This window comes from Passer montanus, unplaced genomic scaffold (assembly GCF_014805655.1).
Source record: "Passer montanus isolate IOZ18808 unplaced genomic scaffold, ASM1480565v1 scaffold16, whole genome shotgun sequence".
Taxonomy (NCBI): Eukaryota; Metazoa; Chordata; class Aves; order Passeriformes; family Passeridae; genus Passer; species Passer montanus.
Genome location: NW_024363160.1, coordinates 599,675 through 614,976, shown reverse-complemented (window position 1 = coordinate 614,976; position 15,302 = coordinate 599,675). Strand labels below are relative to the sequence as shown.

General features: G+C 39.2%; 1 protein-coding gene across 1 annotated transcript in view; it reads right to left on the bottom strand.

The window, feature by feature from the left end:
• ZNF704 (zinc finger protein 704) overlaps window positions 1-15,302 on the bottom strand; it is a 91,456-nt gene that overhangs the window by 27,447 nt on the left and 48,707 nt on the right. The window contains exon 3 of the mRNA XM_039702753.1: window positions 1,099-1,202. Coding sequence (XP_039558687.1) covers window positions 1,099-1,202 — 104 coding nt within the window. The remainder of the gene's footprint in view (window positions 1-1,098; window positions 1,203-15,302) is intronic.

The window sequence follows — 15,302 nt, the reverse complement described above, 5'->3', positions numbered from 1 at the left end:
CCAACTAAATGGATAAAACTTACATTTTCTGAAAATAAATGGAAAAACCACAGCATTGACATTTGCTATAAATTCCTTTAAGAACATCATATAGTGGATCATGCCTGTTTCTATGAAGAAAAGCAAGTACTTCTCAATGTTCCAATTACTGACAGTAAGAGAGCATTTAGTGGTAATTTTAGCAGTTACAAGTGAGTAAGAAAAGTCAGTCATACAAACAATGCTGAGGTACCCTAAAAAGGGTATCCTAATTTAAATTATGCCTTAAAATAAAACACTCCTAAAAATTTATTGTAACTCTAGTCAATCTTGTGTAGATGATAATTATATTTCATAATTGATCTCTTCATTACCTGAAACTTTTTATATGTGTTTTCATTTGCGTGTTTTCTGCTATACTATGAATGAAGTAGTCTTTAAACAGATTATGGAATTGATGGAAGACCACCAGAGAGTTACACACAGCACAGGAACTGGAGGTGCAGAGAGAAGCAGACTGCTTGCTGTGCAGATTGCTACTGCACGGCCTGTCAGCCATGGGCTGTGATCTGGAAGTGCTTTGCCTTATCGTGGCTTTGGGTAAAATCTGATCTCATTTCCATGGAGTGGATGACAAGAACAGCTGCTATCATGTTTCCTGGATATGGCACTCAGGACATGGTTTAGAGGTGAACATGGTGGTGGTGCCAGGTTGATGGCTGGACTTGGTGATCTTAGAGGTCTTTCCCAATCCTAACCATTCTGCAATTCTAGGACTGTATGTGTGCAAATGCAAACAAATGCTTTGGAAAATTAAGTGTTTCAGTGATGTCAAGAGACTTTTTGAAGTGCTCATATCCCATTTATGGAATGGGCTTCTCCCATTTAATAAACTACAGCTGCTCTACAGTTAAAGAAAATGTTTCTTTCCATTTCTGCCAGTGCTGCACCAAAGCCTTTGGCAAAGGATAGGTTGGAGCAAAGCTCAGTATGATCCCCAACAGACCAGAAGACAGCCACTCACCATTTGTTCTCCACCACGGCCACAACTCCTGGAAACAAGCCCCCCAATAAAGGGCCCTGGCACCCCTCCCCTCAGCCCCTGGCTGCAAAGCTTACCGTTGGGTCGGACAGGAGGGCTGCGGACCAAAGGGCTGGTGGATAAACTGGTGAGTACCATGGCTGCTGTTACTTTATCCATGTCCAGTTCTTCTGAAGATTTCCTGAAACACAGTGAGTGGGAGGCAGGAAACACATCAACAAAAAATTAACTTTTTTTCAGTGTGGTTTTATTTTTGTTTTTTAAATACCAGCCCAAATCCTAAGCCAGCACAGCACAGTAACAAAAACAAGCCACTGCACAGAGTTCTCCAAGTATTGGTCTTCTGGCAACCTGAGAATATCAAGAGGCTTCTGTAAGAAAACTAACTCAGTGTTAGTAGGAAAAGAAGTGGGAAAAGAGAATACATCTTTGCATAAAATTTTCAGGATTGCTGTGATTCTGTTTAACTTTGACTTTGTTCCTTTTTTATTTTTCAGAATTTCAACTATTCATATTCTTAGAGTGAAGTGTGTTCTTAGGGTGGTTTTCTTGGATGAAGACAGAGATGCAAAACTGGGTTGAGATTATCAACATATGTTAGTCTCTGTAGGGTAAAGAAAAACTGTGAACTGGAACTAAGGGATGTGAATTCATTTTTTCTTCTTAACACTATTAACATTCCCATACTCTCTCCAAAAGACTGATCCTAAATTTTTCCTGGTCAGATTAAAAACTAAATATTTTAAATAATTAGGAAACTGGCATAAAAATGGTGCAGAGGGGTAGGATGGTAGGGGAGAGAAAGGGAGAGAGGAAGGGAGGGAGAGGAGTTGTTTTGCAGGTGTGCTGGGTGCCTGAACCAGCATGATGGCACAGGGGCCCACTGCTGCCTCAGCCTGGTCTCCATGGGAACCTGTGTACATCAGAGGAGAGGACACGGAGAAGGGGTAATAAGGGAAAGGAGAAAGGAAAAAAAAAAATGAAAAAGTTCCTTTTTCAGGGAAAGGAACAGAAGATTTGGACAATGGCAAATGCCACCAGGAACCAGGATTCAGTGATCCATTGCTCAAGGAGTTGTGGGGGGTTTTTTAGGCAAGGAAGGAATTTTTTTTTGGTCTGTAAAAATTATATTCTGTCTTTTCTACCCAAGAGTAACTCTCTCACAAGGTAAAATTTCTGAGAAGTCAATGCACCAAAATAAAACTACCAAACCCACTACATTTAGCAGACTTTTGCTTTCCACCCTTGTGGGCTGGAAATCCTTGTGGGATTTCCACCTTGTGGGTGGAATCAAAACAAGACAATTTTTTGAAAACGTTTGCTTTCAAACATATGACTGATCATCCAAAATCATCTTCTCAATTCCTACAGATCAAGTTAATTTCATTCTTACAAAAGGGCACTTCTCCCCCACCCCATATTCTGCTTTCTGGGTCTCTGGAGATATCTCTGTGCCTTGTCAGGAGCTCAACTGAACAGATCAGGTTGAGTCTAATTTAAAGCCCAAGATAATAGGTGGTCAGCTACCTGCTGTTTCCCATCAACTGCTGGTCAGTAAGTCTCTAAGAGGAACAGGATGTGCTGGGTGCACTCCCTTTTCTGGAATCCTATCTCACACATCAGGTGGAAGGTTCATTAACTGCAAACTACACTACAGTCAAAGGCTCTTGATATTTTAGTGAGCAAACCTTGAACTTGCCCATGAAAAGGTTCACAGCTGCTTTCTGGCTGATGCAAGGACCCACACAGATGCTGATGAACACTCTCCCACGCCACACAACAGCTTAACTCTCACAACTGTCTTTTGCAACACATTAGTGCCTGGAACTGAAACACTGATGATGGTTCCTGCTGCATTCTCATTATATCTGTAGAAATCCTTCTTTCCTCCAGCCAAGGCTTCTGCAAAGAGCACAGCAGCCATATGGTCATCATCAAGTATTGGAAAGGTCTTGGATGTCTGCTATAATCAGCTGAATTCTTAATCTGTCACCCATTAGCTCCTTGTGCCTGCAGAGGAGCATTTCACTCAGAATGCCAAATTCCTCTGGGCTCAGAAGACCCTTCCTCGGGGTTGACACGGAGATGCTACACTTTCTCAAGACCAACACTGCCAGATGATTTTCCAATTACCTAACATCCCAATATGAAAATCTAGTATCTGAGAAGGCTTCGCCTGCTCTGTAGCCCATTCCTACCACACTACACCAACTGTCCCTGTGACTATCCAGTTGTGAACAAACCATTACTATCTGCATTTCTGGAACATATGAGGACAAAATGAGCAAAAGTTCCTGATAAGATGGAGAAGCTGATCCCTAGTGTTTGCAATCAGCCTTCCAACAAAGCTCTTCTGTCTGTGTGGCAACAGGACTAACATGTTCCCATCCAGGCCTCTCCAGAATTGCAAAATCTCACTACAGCAGTTGTTGCAAGTATTTGCCAAGTTGGTGTCAAGATGTCAGAGTACAGACCCGGAGCTAATCACAAAGTTTCCCCAAGCAGTTTGTAACTAACTTCTAGTTATTTTGATTTGTTTTCTCCCCTCTACAGTGATAAGCACTGCTGTTCTGGAAATCTAGCCCTTGCTCCAGATAATTTTACAATGTCCCAAAATTGTCAGCACTGGCATCCGTGCTTAAGGTAGAACTTTTCACAAGCAGGCAAAGAATAGGAATAGTCATGAAAATCCCTGCAATTTCTACCTATGCTAAACCAAACTCTTGCAATTACTGGAATCCTTTTTTCTTCCTGATCCAATTTACCAGGATAACAGCCCAAATAAAACAAACTTTGGACTTTCTCTCTGCCCATTCTGAATGACAGCCATTTTTACTATTTACTGCTCCTCAACTGCATCCAGCAAGGAAGAACTTCCACTCATATTTCCCAGCCACAAGAATTTTAACAGCTACAAGTGTTGGCTATGTGACTCTGTTCCATTTTTATAGTTTGGCTCATAAATGTAAACACACATATTTCATATATCATTCAGCCAGTACTGCAGCAGCAGCAGCCTTTGAGATACAGGCAAAGCATAAAACTGAAGACAGCAACCACTAAAGCCATCTGCATTTAGTCAGCATCACATGTGAGTTCATGCCTTAAGATTTCCCCAACATTTTCCAGCTTTCTCTACTGGAAAACTGAACCTGCACACAGCTGTTCAACACTATTTGGACTCAAAGGGGAGAATAACTTGTTTGTTATGCATCAATTGTTCCCAAAACATTTATCTCACCATTGCTAAGGCAATTTTCTGTGGACTGAAATCATAAGCCCTGATGTTACTGTTATTAGGTGCAATGAAATTTAAATCAATTTTAAGAGCATCTACTACGTCAACTATGAAGATTTCTTCTTTTCTCTAACCTCACATCCCAGCCTCCAAATTCCATCTCCCAACTTCTGGATGGATGTATTTGTGTCAGCCCAGTCTGCATTTGAGAACTAACCAGTTTTGGATCCTTTCCTTCCAAGTGTTTGTAAATCCAAACACATTAAATAGCCGAATTACAATGAATCAGCTGCGATATTAGCAGTACTAGTTACAGGTCCTTGGAGGTAGACCTTTTTCCACCACCCCAGGTCTCTTTGTTTCATGTCTCCCTGCTTCCTCAGCAGGGGGAATGGTTTCACTGGATCCCTGCAATACCCTGATCTAGCCAGCCTGGCAATTAATTGTCCTTTTCTTTAACAGTCAAGGCCAATCAAACTTGGTTACTACACTTTTGATCAATCTTTTCTTTGATTTTGCTGATGAATTTATTAGTTTTTTGATAATAATTTATCAATGTTAACCAACCATCAGTTTCCACAGTCAAAGCTATCTACAAGGAAAGGCTGGCTTTAAGCTCCGAGAGACTAGAAAATGAGGTCCCAGACAAGTCTGAGGCTATGCAAGTGTTCCAAATCAATGCAATGTCCAATCTCCTGCTGTCCCACTTCTTCTGCCAGCTCCTGGCCACTGTAACCTTCAAACTCCCTACTAAGTATTATTCCCATCTGGACACACCTATATGACAGTTCTATCTTTTCCTAATCTTGAAGCTTGCTCTCAAATAAATCTTTAGAAATACAAACTTTATTCTAGGTTTTCAGTCTTTAGACTACTCTTTATTACTTGCCTGGCTTAGATCACAAAGCCTGCAGTCCTTCCTCTTGGAAAGACTGCATTTTAAGTCAGTACTCTACCCTAGCATATTTTAAGGGTACTGGAGAATATTCTCAGAGCAAAGAAAGTGGTAGTGGTATCGGGTGCTTTTTATAAAATTGACCCTATTGAAGAGCACAACCATGTTTACTTGAAGCAAAGAAAAAAAATCATTTATTATGATTGATAAGAAGAGAAGCAGTAAAGCACAAAAATGCTGTCATTCCATGTTAACTGTCTACTGTCCTCCACCCAAAATTCAGCTTATGACAGTGGTTCGCGTAACACCTGGACCTTTTGTAACAAGTACCATATAAATGTGTGCATTAATAAGCTACAATTGGGACAAAATAACACTATATTTAAATTGCTCTTTCCCTCCCATACTTACATGTCCTAAATTCTCATAAAGAAACCTCTGAAACCTGAGGCCGGTCACTTGACTACAGCCACATCACTACAGCCACTGATAATGCCATACTGAGCACTGCATCCATACTGATAAACATGTTGTTAGAAGCTTTCGACACCAAAAATATGGTTCATCATATAATGAATTATTGTAATTAGTATACTAGTAATAACAGAAGCACTTCTGAAGTAAAAATCCTAAAGTACATTTTACAGGTAAAATAAAAATATTTTCATTTTCTTCAGTTCATCATTAAAGGAAAAACCCAACACTAACAAAAAAACAGCAAGAAAATCCATGTACATGGCTGTGACTCCATGTATCTAAAGTAACTATAACCACTCTTCTATAAAGTAAAGATCTACATCATGCTACAAAATATTCTTACTCCATACAATACTTGGCATTTACCATAATACTTGTTTACCATGTAACAACTCAAAATACTGACAGTACAGATAAATTATATTACTTTTTGCTCTTGTGTTTGGTTGCTGATTATGGAGCTTAAAAACTACTCAACTGCCAAACACAAAACCAAAAATTACAGAGAAAATGATCCATACAAATAGTCCAAGATTTTCAGCAGTCTTTAGTAAAAGCCATAACTTTCACAATAAAACAAAATGCAAAGGAAAATATTTCCAAATATTGTATTAAATCAGCATAGTACTAGAATGATATATGTCAGAACATTGAGAGCGTTACTGTTTACACATTTAAAAAGAGAACTTGTGTTTGATATTTAAAAGAGAGATACACTAATAATGCACTAATTAGAAGTTAGGGATTTCTGCCTTTGCTCATTGTGGTCAAACATAAAATTAACATTTTCCACGCTAACTTTATATTTGCAGACTAATTCATATGCAAAATGAAAGTCTTTTCTTTGTTTCTGCTGTACTTGTTAAACACAAGCAAATTTTTTATTTAATACTGACAGTGACTAGAATTAATTCAGATTAAAATACAAATATAAGAACTTTTCTTCTGAAAAAACATATATACCTGAACTTCTCAAGATAAAAAAGAAAAATGCATCAAAGACCACCTCAGAGTCCTCCACCTCCTCCTGTCCAAGCTAATGGATTTTCTGGTTCAGTTATCCAAAGCACCTTTGGAAGTCTGGCTGCTATGTTAGAGCCTGACAGCACTTGACAGAGTCCTCAGTAACTGAGACATTGACTTTCTATTTGGACTGCAATAAAAAGTCTCTGCACATCAGTCCTAAGAGATGGGAGACATTCAGAGAATCGTTCTCAGCATCCTAGAGTAGAAAATACAGTTTAACAGAACTGAAGAGAAACTGGTGTGTAACACAGGCAGGTTTCTCAAAGTGTTTTATTTGAACTTGCATCTAGCACTGCTCCACAAAGAACAGGCCCGTTTTTACACACCCTTAGTTCTCTATTGTCTCCCTTTTCATGAAAACCACTAAAAATTGACAGAAGAGAATCCATTCATTTTTACTACCAATTTCTAGATGCAGATACCCAAGAAATTGCAGTACTTGGTTCCAAAGGTTGGCTGATGTACTCTCCCACACACAGGGCTTTCCCTCATCTCCCCCTCTGCTGCTCCAGCCACCTCCTCAAGCTAGATGGCTTCCCAAGCCAGGTGTGTCCCCAGGAGCACCCGGAGCACCCTTTCCCAGTGCCCTCTTCCCCCTGAGGAGGTACAATCCAGTGATGATACCCAAGCTGAGACTACCACCACACCAGGCCTCTCCATGAGTGCTGGCAGAGCTGTATCAGAAATAAAAAGGATGCCAGATTTACTGTGATTTCTGATGTGAACACATCCCATGGACATGCTCATGCTGCCCCCTCTGCAGTCCAGTGGCAGGAATAGCTGCTTTGCCCCCTCTTAAGACTCCCCAGAAAAGTTTGCTTAAGTTTTGCAAAACAGATGGAAAAGGACTTTTTCATAGAAACCCTTTTATTACTGCTTTTTGAGCAACTTGTCTGACTTCCTTAAAGATAACTGAAATTTCAAACCTATCCATATGGAAACAGGACTGAACTCTAGATCTTACTGTCTGATTTACAAAATATGGGATACAGCACACTGGGAGTAGGGAGGGAGAGGATGGGTAGAAAAACACTGCTCTCATTATTGGCTGGTGATAAGATCTCCAGTTTTAAATGCTCTGCATAAACAGGAACAGTGAGGCAAGCCAAATTCCACAGTGGGAGATAAGCTGCAGTTTACAGGAACAATTTATTCTATATATTGAAAAGATCAATCCAATGAATAATTTTTACTTTTCAAACAGCTGCAACCTATCAGGAAAACTTATCTGGTGAAAAGCCCTTAGGGCAATGACTGAAGATGAAGTAGAAGTACGACACAGAAATTGCTTCAAAACAGAGCAATCAAATAAAGGGTAATCTCTTGATAGATTATGAGTGCAAAGCAAAAATTAAATTAAGAAAGGAATAACAGAGAACGGTTATCCCTTATGGTCATCCTCAAATCTTGAGGATTTTTGGGGAAGATTTTCTGTTCCATTTTTTCTACTTTAAAGGCCACTTGCTGATGCAACAAATAACTCTGTCTGCAAATCAAGCTTCAATAGTGCCCTGAAGCAACAGACCAGTTATTCCAAATTTATCCAAAATATTCATGTTTCATCTCTTTCCTGCCTGTGCCTTATGCTACTGTTCTAGTTTGTTCACAGGTACATCCCCACTCATAAATGAGATCACTTTGACAGGGTACTGTTTACAGAAAGAAAACTTCACACTTCTCATGCTTTCCTCAGGGAAAAGGGCTGGACCACTTGCTCAATGCAATACAAATTACCATGCTGAACATTAAAAAAGATGGAAAAGAAACAAAACAAAATGTCCATAAATCTTCCTTAATTTTTGAGAAGAATGATTAGCTGAAGATATCCTCACAGCAGATGCTACAGGAACTTTGTCTTTCCAAAGTAAGAGAAAATGCAAGATCAAAAATGTTTTGCTTTTCCTTCTTCCCCCCTTATCTATTGCAAGCAGTGTGATTCCTACTCTGTATGAATATTCCCAAAATATGTTTTATAATATTACTGCATATGTACAGTCCTAACGCACACGCATGGGTAATTTGCCTAGCACAATTTGTCTCTAAAAAGTTGCTGTAAGTCAAGTTTAAAACAATATTTAACTTTTTTTCTGCCCACATTAAAGTATAATTTTTTTCTAATAAAATATAAATGTTGATGAAATACTTGATAAAACCTGCAAGTCCTCATCTCACCAAATCAAAGAGCTATATGCATGTTGTTCTGTTACTAATGTGAACAATTTCCTGAAATCAAGCCAGTCTAAAAAATGACCCAAGGGTCAGTTTCTGTTTATTGTTAATATTTACATGTCATTCTTTCTGCACTTTCCAATTATTTGGAAATTATTTTTTTTTTCCAAGCAAGAAGCAAAGAGAATTGTAAATAAAAAGCCACTGACTCCGGATAGAGCTGCCAACACTGCTGCAAGAGATCTGGAGACTCCAGGCAAGAAACACCTCTGAGAGGATCCTCTGCTTTCTGCTGAAGTGAGATTGTACCTCCCAAAGAGCGGAGCCACTCAGCCCTTGTTTCTGTGGCACACACAAGCCAAATCGTCACAGCACGGTAAACTATCTTCCAGGGGCTTCCTTGCTACTGCAGGCATTCAGGAGACACACACTATAGTCCACCTCACAACCGGCTGTATTTCTGTCCTTCTCTCCATCCATTAGAAATCTGCTTCAGAACAGGGAAGGCACAGAGTTAGCTCATCCTGCCCTCTCCAGTCCCAGCTTCTCTTCACCTCCTGTCCTGGGGCCAGCTCTGTAGGGCTACATGGACTACAGTACCTATGATAGCTGACTCAAAGCTATATTGTCTGTGCACACATTCATGGACAGCATCCAGGTACACCTCTCAGACTGAGCATCCTACAAGTCTGCGTTCATTTCTTGTTAATGAGAGTACATCCATCATGAGCAAAGGTGCTCCAAGTGCTGTTAATGTGGTCGTGTCAACATGAACACTGTTATTTTCCTGTTCCTGTTGAAATATATGATTTGACTCACAAGGATAGCTCAGTCACCTGTAAGGAACAGCAGAACCCCACTGCTGCTCTCTTCATCACTTGTTTACAACTAATGAAGTTGGAATTATTTGGTGCTAATAAACTTTTTGTTTTGAACAGGTGATAAAAATGTTTCCTTCTAAATACAGTAAAATACACAACTGACATTTATCTTTACACCCAGTCTAATTACAGGCCAGATTTTAATGCTTTTCCTTTCTTGGTTTTCATTTTCTCAGAGAAGATCATTATTGAGAGAGCAGCACTTCCAGATACTTTTCATGTAGAGCAGTAGGGTGCATGGTACAAATACGAATAACACATAAACTCTCATACCTTATATGTGGGACTCTACAGACCACTTGCAGTACTCTGCAGCCAGCATGGACTGTGTCAAAGGAAGATGCAATAGGGACATTCCCACAACTGATTTATCATCCCATCCCCATGATCTACAAACTTCCTTACATTCTACGACCAGATTAAAAAAGCACAAAAAGAACGTTTTAGATATTTCAGTACATCTTCTATCAGCTGTGGTTCTTCTTTTATCAGCTATACTCATCCTCATTTTCTCCCTCCTCCATACATTGTCCTCATGTCTGGGCTTCAGTCACATTCCAGGGCAGGGAGCAGAGAAATCTGAAATTATTCAGGAGACAAACACTGCCTTGTAGCAGGTTTGATTTACTTACTTCTGCAACTGTTCTGTTGTTTTCAACAGACACAGAGAACAGAGGCTCCAAGCTCATCATTGCTTTATTTGTTATGACATCATCTCCTATCAATTGCCTTTTTGATGTGAGCACATCCAATAACTTCAGCATATCTTTACATCAAGCTCCTTCCATGTTTATAAAGCCACAGTTCAGGATACAACTGAACTAATGCTGACATGTGAAGGAGTTTTGGAATGAAAATGGCTCAGTCAGCCAGAGATATGAACTATGTACTTTGTAGCAAACCAAAGTTTCTCCAAATTATACACGAGAGATACAAAGTGAAGCCCCTGAGGCTATTCCAGTGTCAAGACACTGCCTTCACCAATTTTATGCCATGATGACTCCAGAGACAAACTGATGCTCTGACAACACACTGCAATGTGTTGAAGAGCTAGAGGAGACCTGAGTCCTTCTGTTTTAGGAAACAGAGTGCCAGATTACAGACTGAAATAAATCCCACCACATTAAAAATACATTGTGTGATAAGCATCACCATCTTGTACACACTCTACACGAAACAAACTTGTTTTGGGTGACACACTGTTTACCACTAGGTCTTTCAGATATGTTGCTTTAAAAAAAAAAAATAATCTCACAATTACAGATGAGAGGTTTCTGTTGTTTCCTTAGCACTTGAAATTTCAACTGGATATTTTGAACTGTGAAGTATCACCACGAGATAATCTCTAAACCTAACCAACACAGTGTTTTTAACAAGGGCAACAACTTCGAAACAATTAGGGCACAAAACCACCTCTTCACTGAACCATCTCTTATAAAGAAGAAATACATTAAATCAAACATCCATCTTTCTTCTTGCTTTTTAAACAACTCTTCATAACTTTTCAAAGGTCCAAAACAACTTAATTTCTTCCAAAGGAGTCAAATACAACCTCTTAGACAGCCATCTCCTCATCCCATGAGTTAAACTTCTGCTGAACAGGTAAGAACTAAAAATATGTTAAAAAATGATGGATATGAAAAGACACACCTCAAAACAACAAGATCTGAGTAGATGAATGGACAGTAAGGAAATGCCACTGAAGCTGCTGGGCAGAGTAGAACCTCTCAGGCATGAGCCAAAGGTGCTTGACACCACTTACACATCCATGTTAAAGCATCACTATGGTTGCCAGCTTTCTTTTTTCTTTTTGGCTGAGCAAGCCATCTGCACAGTTGGTGTGTGGAGAATTTGGGGCTTTCCAAGATCACTGTCCCCTGCATGTACACTGTACAGCATGTGCATGTGACTGCCAAAGAAATCCCAGGCAAGAATAACTGCACCAGACCAGAATTTATGTATTTATTATTCTGTACAGCAGAATAATATCAACAAGAAAATGAGAAAGTATGGATCATCTAGACTATCTATCCTAGACAGCAGCCAGTGCTCACTGATAGCAGATATTAGACTCCATGACCATATCTATTTCTTCACCACTCAACACTAAGTACTTCATTGAAGATGTTCCTCCTTAATAATCCCACTGAAGATGAGTTTAAAATAATCTGAGGTACAAGGCCCTTCCTGAGTCTGTAAACAATTAAAATTGTTCTGTATTTCCCAGCTGAGGATGTTCTCCTAGGGTACAATTTTCTAACTGACAGATGTTTGCAAGGAGAAGTGGTGGCATATTAGTATTTTTTTTTTTTTCTCGTTCATGTAGTATTGTTAAGTGTCCAGCATCCCAATAATGATAGTTAAAAACCCCAACACTAGACCTAAAGCTTTGATTTAAACTATACCATGGGTACAAGTCCCAGTGTGAAAAGGGATGTTTCACACATAGATCTGGTGACGCTGCAGCTGGGAATGATCATTCTTGCTGTAATAGCATGAACTGAAAATGTTTGCCATGGCAGGAAAAACAGTACCATGCACCTCTACTTTGCATTATACTGCACTAAGGCCACCGAGCAAGATGCCGCAGTTCACTTAAACTATGTGACATTATAGTATCTATATCAGACCTTCAGATCTACCTTAAATTGAATTAGCATTCACCTTTTATCCCACCACCACCATTTAGAGTAGACTTATTCACTTATAAACACTTCTAGCACCCAAAAACCAGTAGTATGAGTGATGATTTGTGACAATTATGGACACACAGTGGTTTCTCTTTAAAGCTACTGAGAAGTCACTTAGTCCCTCATGAAATTTCTGAGCTCTGGTTTCTCACTTTTGATTCCCTTCTTTGAGGGAAGTGAAAACATTGCCCTTTTAGAGAGATGTCAATGAAAACAAAACAAAAACCAACCAACCAACCAATCAAAAAGTTTATCATAAAATGGCCTGGGTTGGAAAGGACCCTAAAGATCATCAGCTCCCTTGGCATGGTCAGGGACATCTTTATCTAGACCAGGCTGCTCAGAGCAGTCTTGGTTATGTTTTCAAATCAGATGCCACAATCCTGGTGGAACAAATTGGACCTGAAGTTAGAATCTGACCCTGTAACTGGGACGACTGCAACACAACAATACCAAATCATCAACAATTAAAGGTTGCATAGTCAAGCAGAGGGTGGACAACACACAATGTGAGACCAGAGGAAGGCTGATATTCAATAACGTGCAATATACAAAACACCTTTCAAAGCAGTAGAGGATGCAGAAAAAGCTGGAGGCAGCAGTTACCACATATGGTTCTATGGGGATAGTAGGAGATTTGGGCAAAATTAGTCTGCAAATTATTGCCTTCCCTGTCATTTGTTTCCAAGCAATTGACCTATGATCTGTAATACCATTATAGGAAATAACCAAAATATATATTTACATTTAGAGTGAAATAAAGGCATAGCTTCATAAACAATCTGGAGATATGAAAATAAACATGGACTAAGAAGTCCTATGAAAATTATTTTTATAAAGCATTGTAAGCGTACAAGATGGTCAATTTAGATGGAATAAAACTGAAGGGAGGTTTCAGAAATATTTCTAAGTACTCTTGATCTGGATGCTTTTCCAAGATGCTTTTATCATTAAACATTCATTGTGCTATGAAATATATTTGCTCTATGAGTCCAGGGCTTTTTGTTGTGTTTCTATTTGTTTTTTAATTACTTGAATACTTTGTATTGAAAATAATGAAACCATTGACATAATATGTGGTAGCTGAAGAATGCATCTGGCTTAACTCTGATGTCATCTTTTAGTGTTCTTGCTCTGAATTCACTTTTTTTTTTCATTAAAAGAAACTACCAAAACAGTGGCCTGCAGGTATCAAAGGGAAATTGAGAATACACCACCCAGCCTCTGGTTAGTACTAGGTCCATCTTGTTCCCCAGTTTGGTCTACTAGACAGAAGCACTTCCTTGGTAATGTATGTATTTGTGTTAGAAGCTGCTTAGAAAGCCAAAATACAACCATGTTACACAGACTCAGTTGCTGAGTATGTTCTTGTAGTTTTCAAATCAGGCAGCAAACCTGCTCACCACCTTTACTTTTCATTATTATTTTTGTCTAGGAAAACACTGCTCTCACAAATATTACAAGTGATAATTACCATGACATAAAACAGCCAGTCACTTATTGTGGGTCTGGCATGATGCTCATGTTATCCATTATCAGACTTCCATAAAGTTACTTCTGCTGCTGAGGGAAGTACAACAGTCATAACAGTCACCAAAAGAAATCACACAAAACAATCTTCATTAACATTTTCACCACTTTCCATACTGTGCTATGCAAGCAGTGTTCTGTATTAAACTACAGATGCATGTTGTAAAAATCTTCCAAAGTCTTACTGAAATGTCCATGTTACACTGAACACTACAAACCCTATTTCTGTTTCCATCAAAGACAACACAGACTTTAATGACAAGAAGGCATCGTTTCCCATTACAGAACTCAATTCTCTTCTTCCTCACAGAAAAGGACTGGACTCTTTTCCACTATTAGTCAACAAAGTACAACATTTTCCATCTTTTATTTTGTGTTTTCATACAATTTGCAATGGCCTAATGGTCTAGTTTCTTTGTCTTCAGATCACAACTGCAGAAGTGGCTAAGCATGTGGAATGTTCCACACTAATGAATTTAGAGTATTTATAGTCAGAAAGGCATTGACATTTAAACATTTAGCTAAAATTATTTAAGGCATTCTGTCCATATGCAACAACAGCACCTCTTTCTTCAGAATAGTCTCAGAGGAGCACTGTTAATAGCTTACTCTTAAAATTATACCCACTGGAAACACAGGCTTGGAAAGCTGAGAGAACAGTAAATGCAATCACACCCCACTCTGCACACTCTCAGGAAGACTGTCTACAGTTTTCCTAAATTCAAACATCCTTGCCCCTCATCTTAGTCCCCCTGCTCCAGTCTTTCTACACTCCATGTACTTCCTGACACCAGACTTCCCCTAGTATGTCTGTCTTTTCCAACAACTATCAAAGAATTTCAGAGAGAAAAAAGCCCCCAAGATTTAATTAAAATTCTAAGGTTAAGGCAAATAAAGACATTAACCAATAAATAAATAAATCTTTTCATGAAACAGATGAAAAGTAGAAGCTTTAGCCTGTGAGCAGCTGCCAGGTGCCTGCTTAACATCTGCTTTTATCAAGTCCTCTCTCAGTCCTGGACAGCCACAGCCCCCTCCTTGTTGCTCTCAGGGGAGCCCCCAATTAGTGTGTTAGCTGCTTTGAACAAAAGAGACACGCCCATCATGGAGAGTTACTTCTTCATGAGTCACTGAAAACAGCATTCACCTGACAGCAGGTTTTAATACAATACAAACATGAGCACTTCCACAGGGGGATTACTTTACTATCCTGTAGATACGCTGTATTTTGGGCAAGTGGGAGCAGTGCAGCTATACACTATCTTTGCTGAACACTATGGCATTTTGAAAATCTACCAGTTTTATTTAAAGAATAAGCTATCTTGAGAATGTCCACAATTTCTGATTGTTTTTCCCCACAGAAAAATAAAGGTGA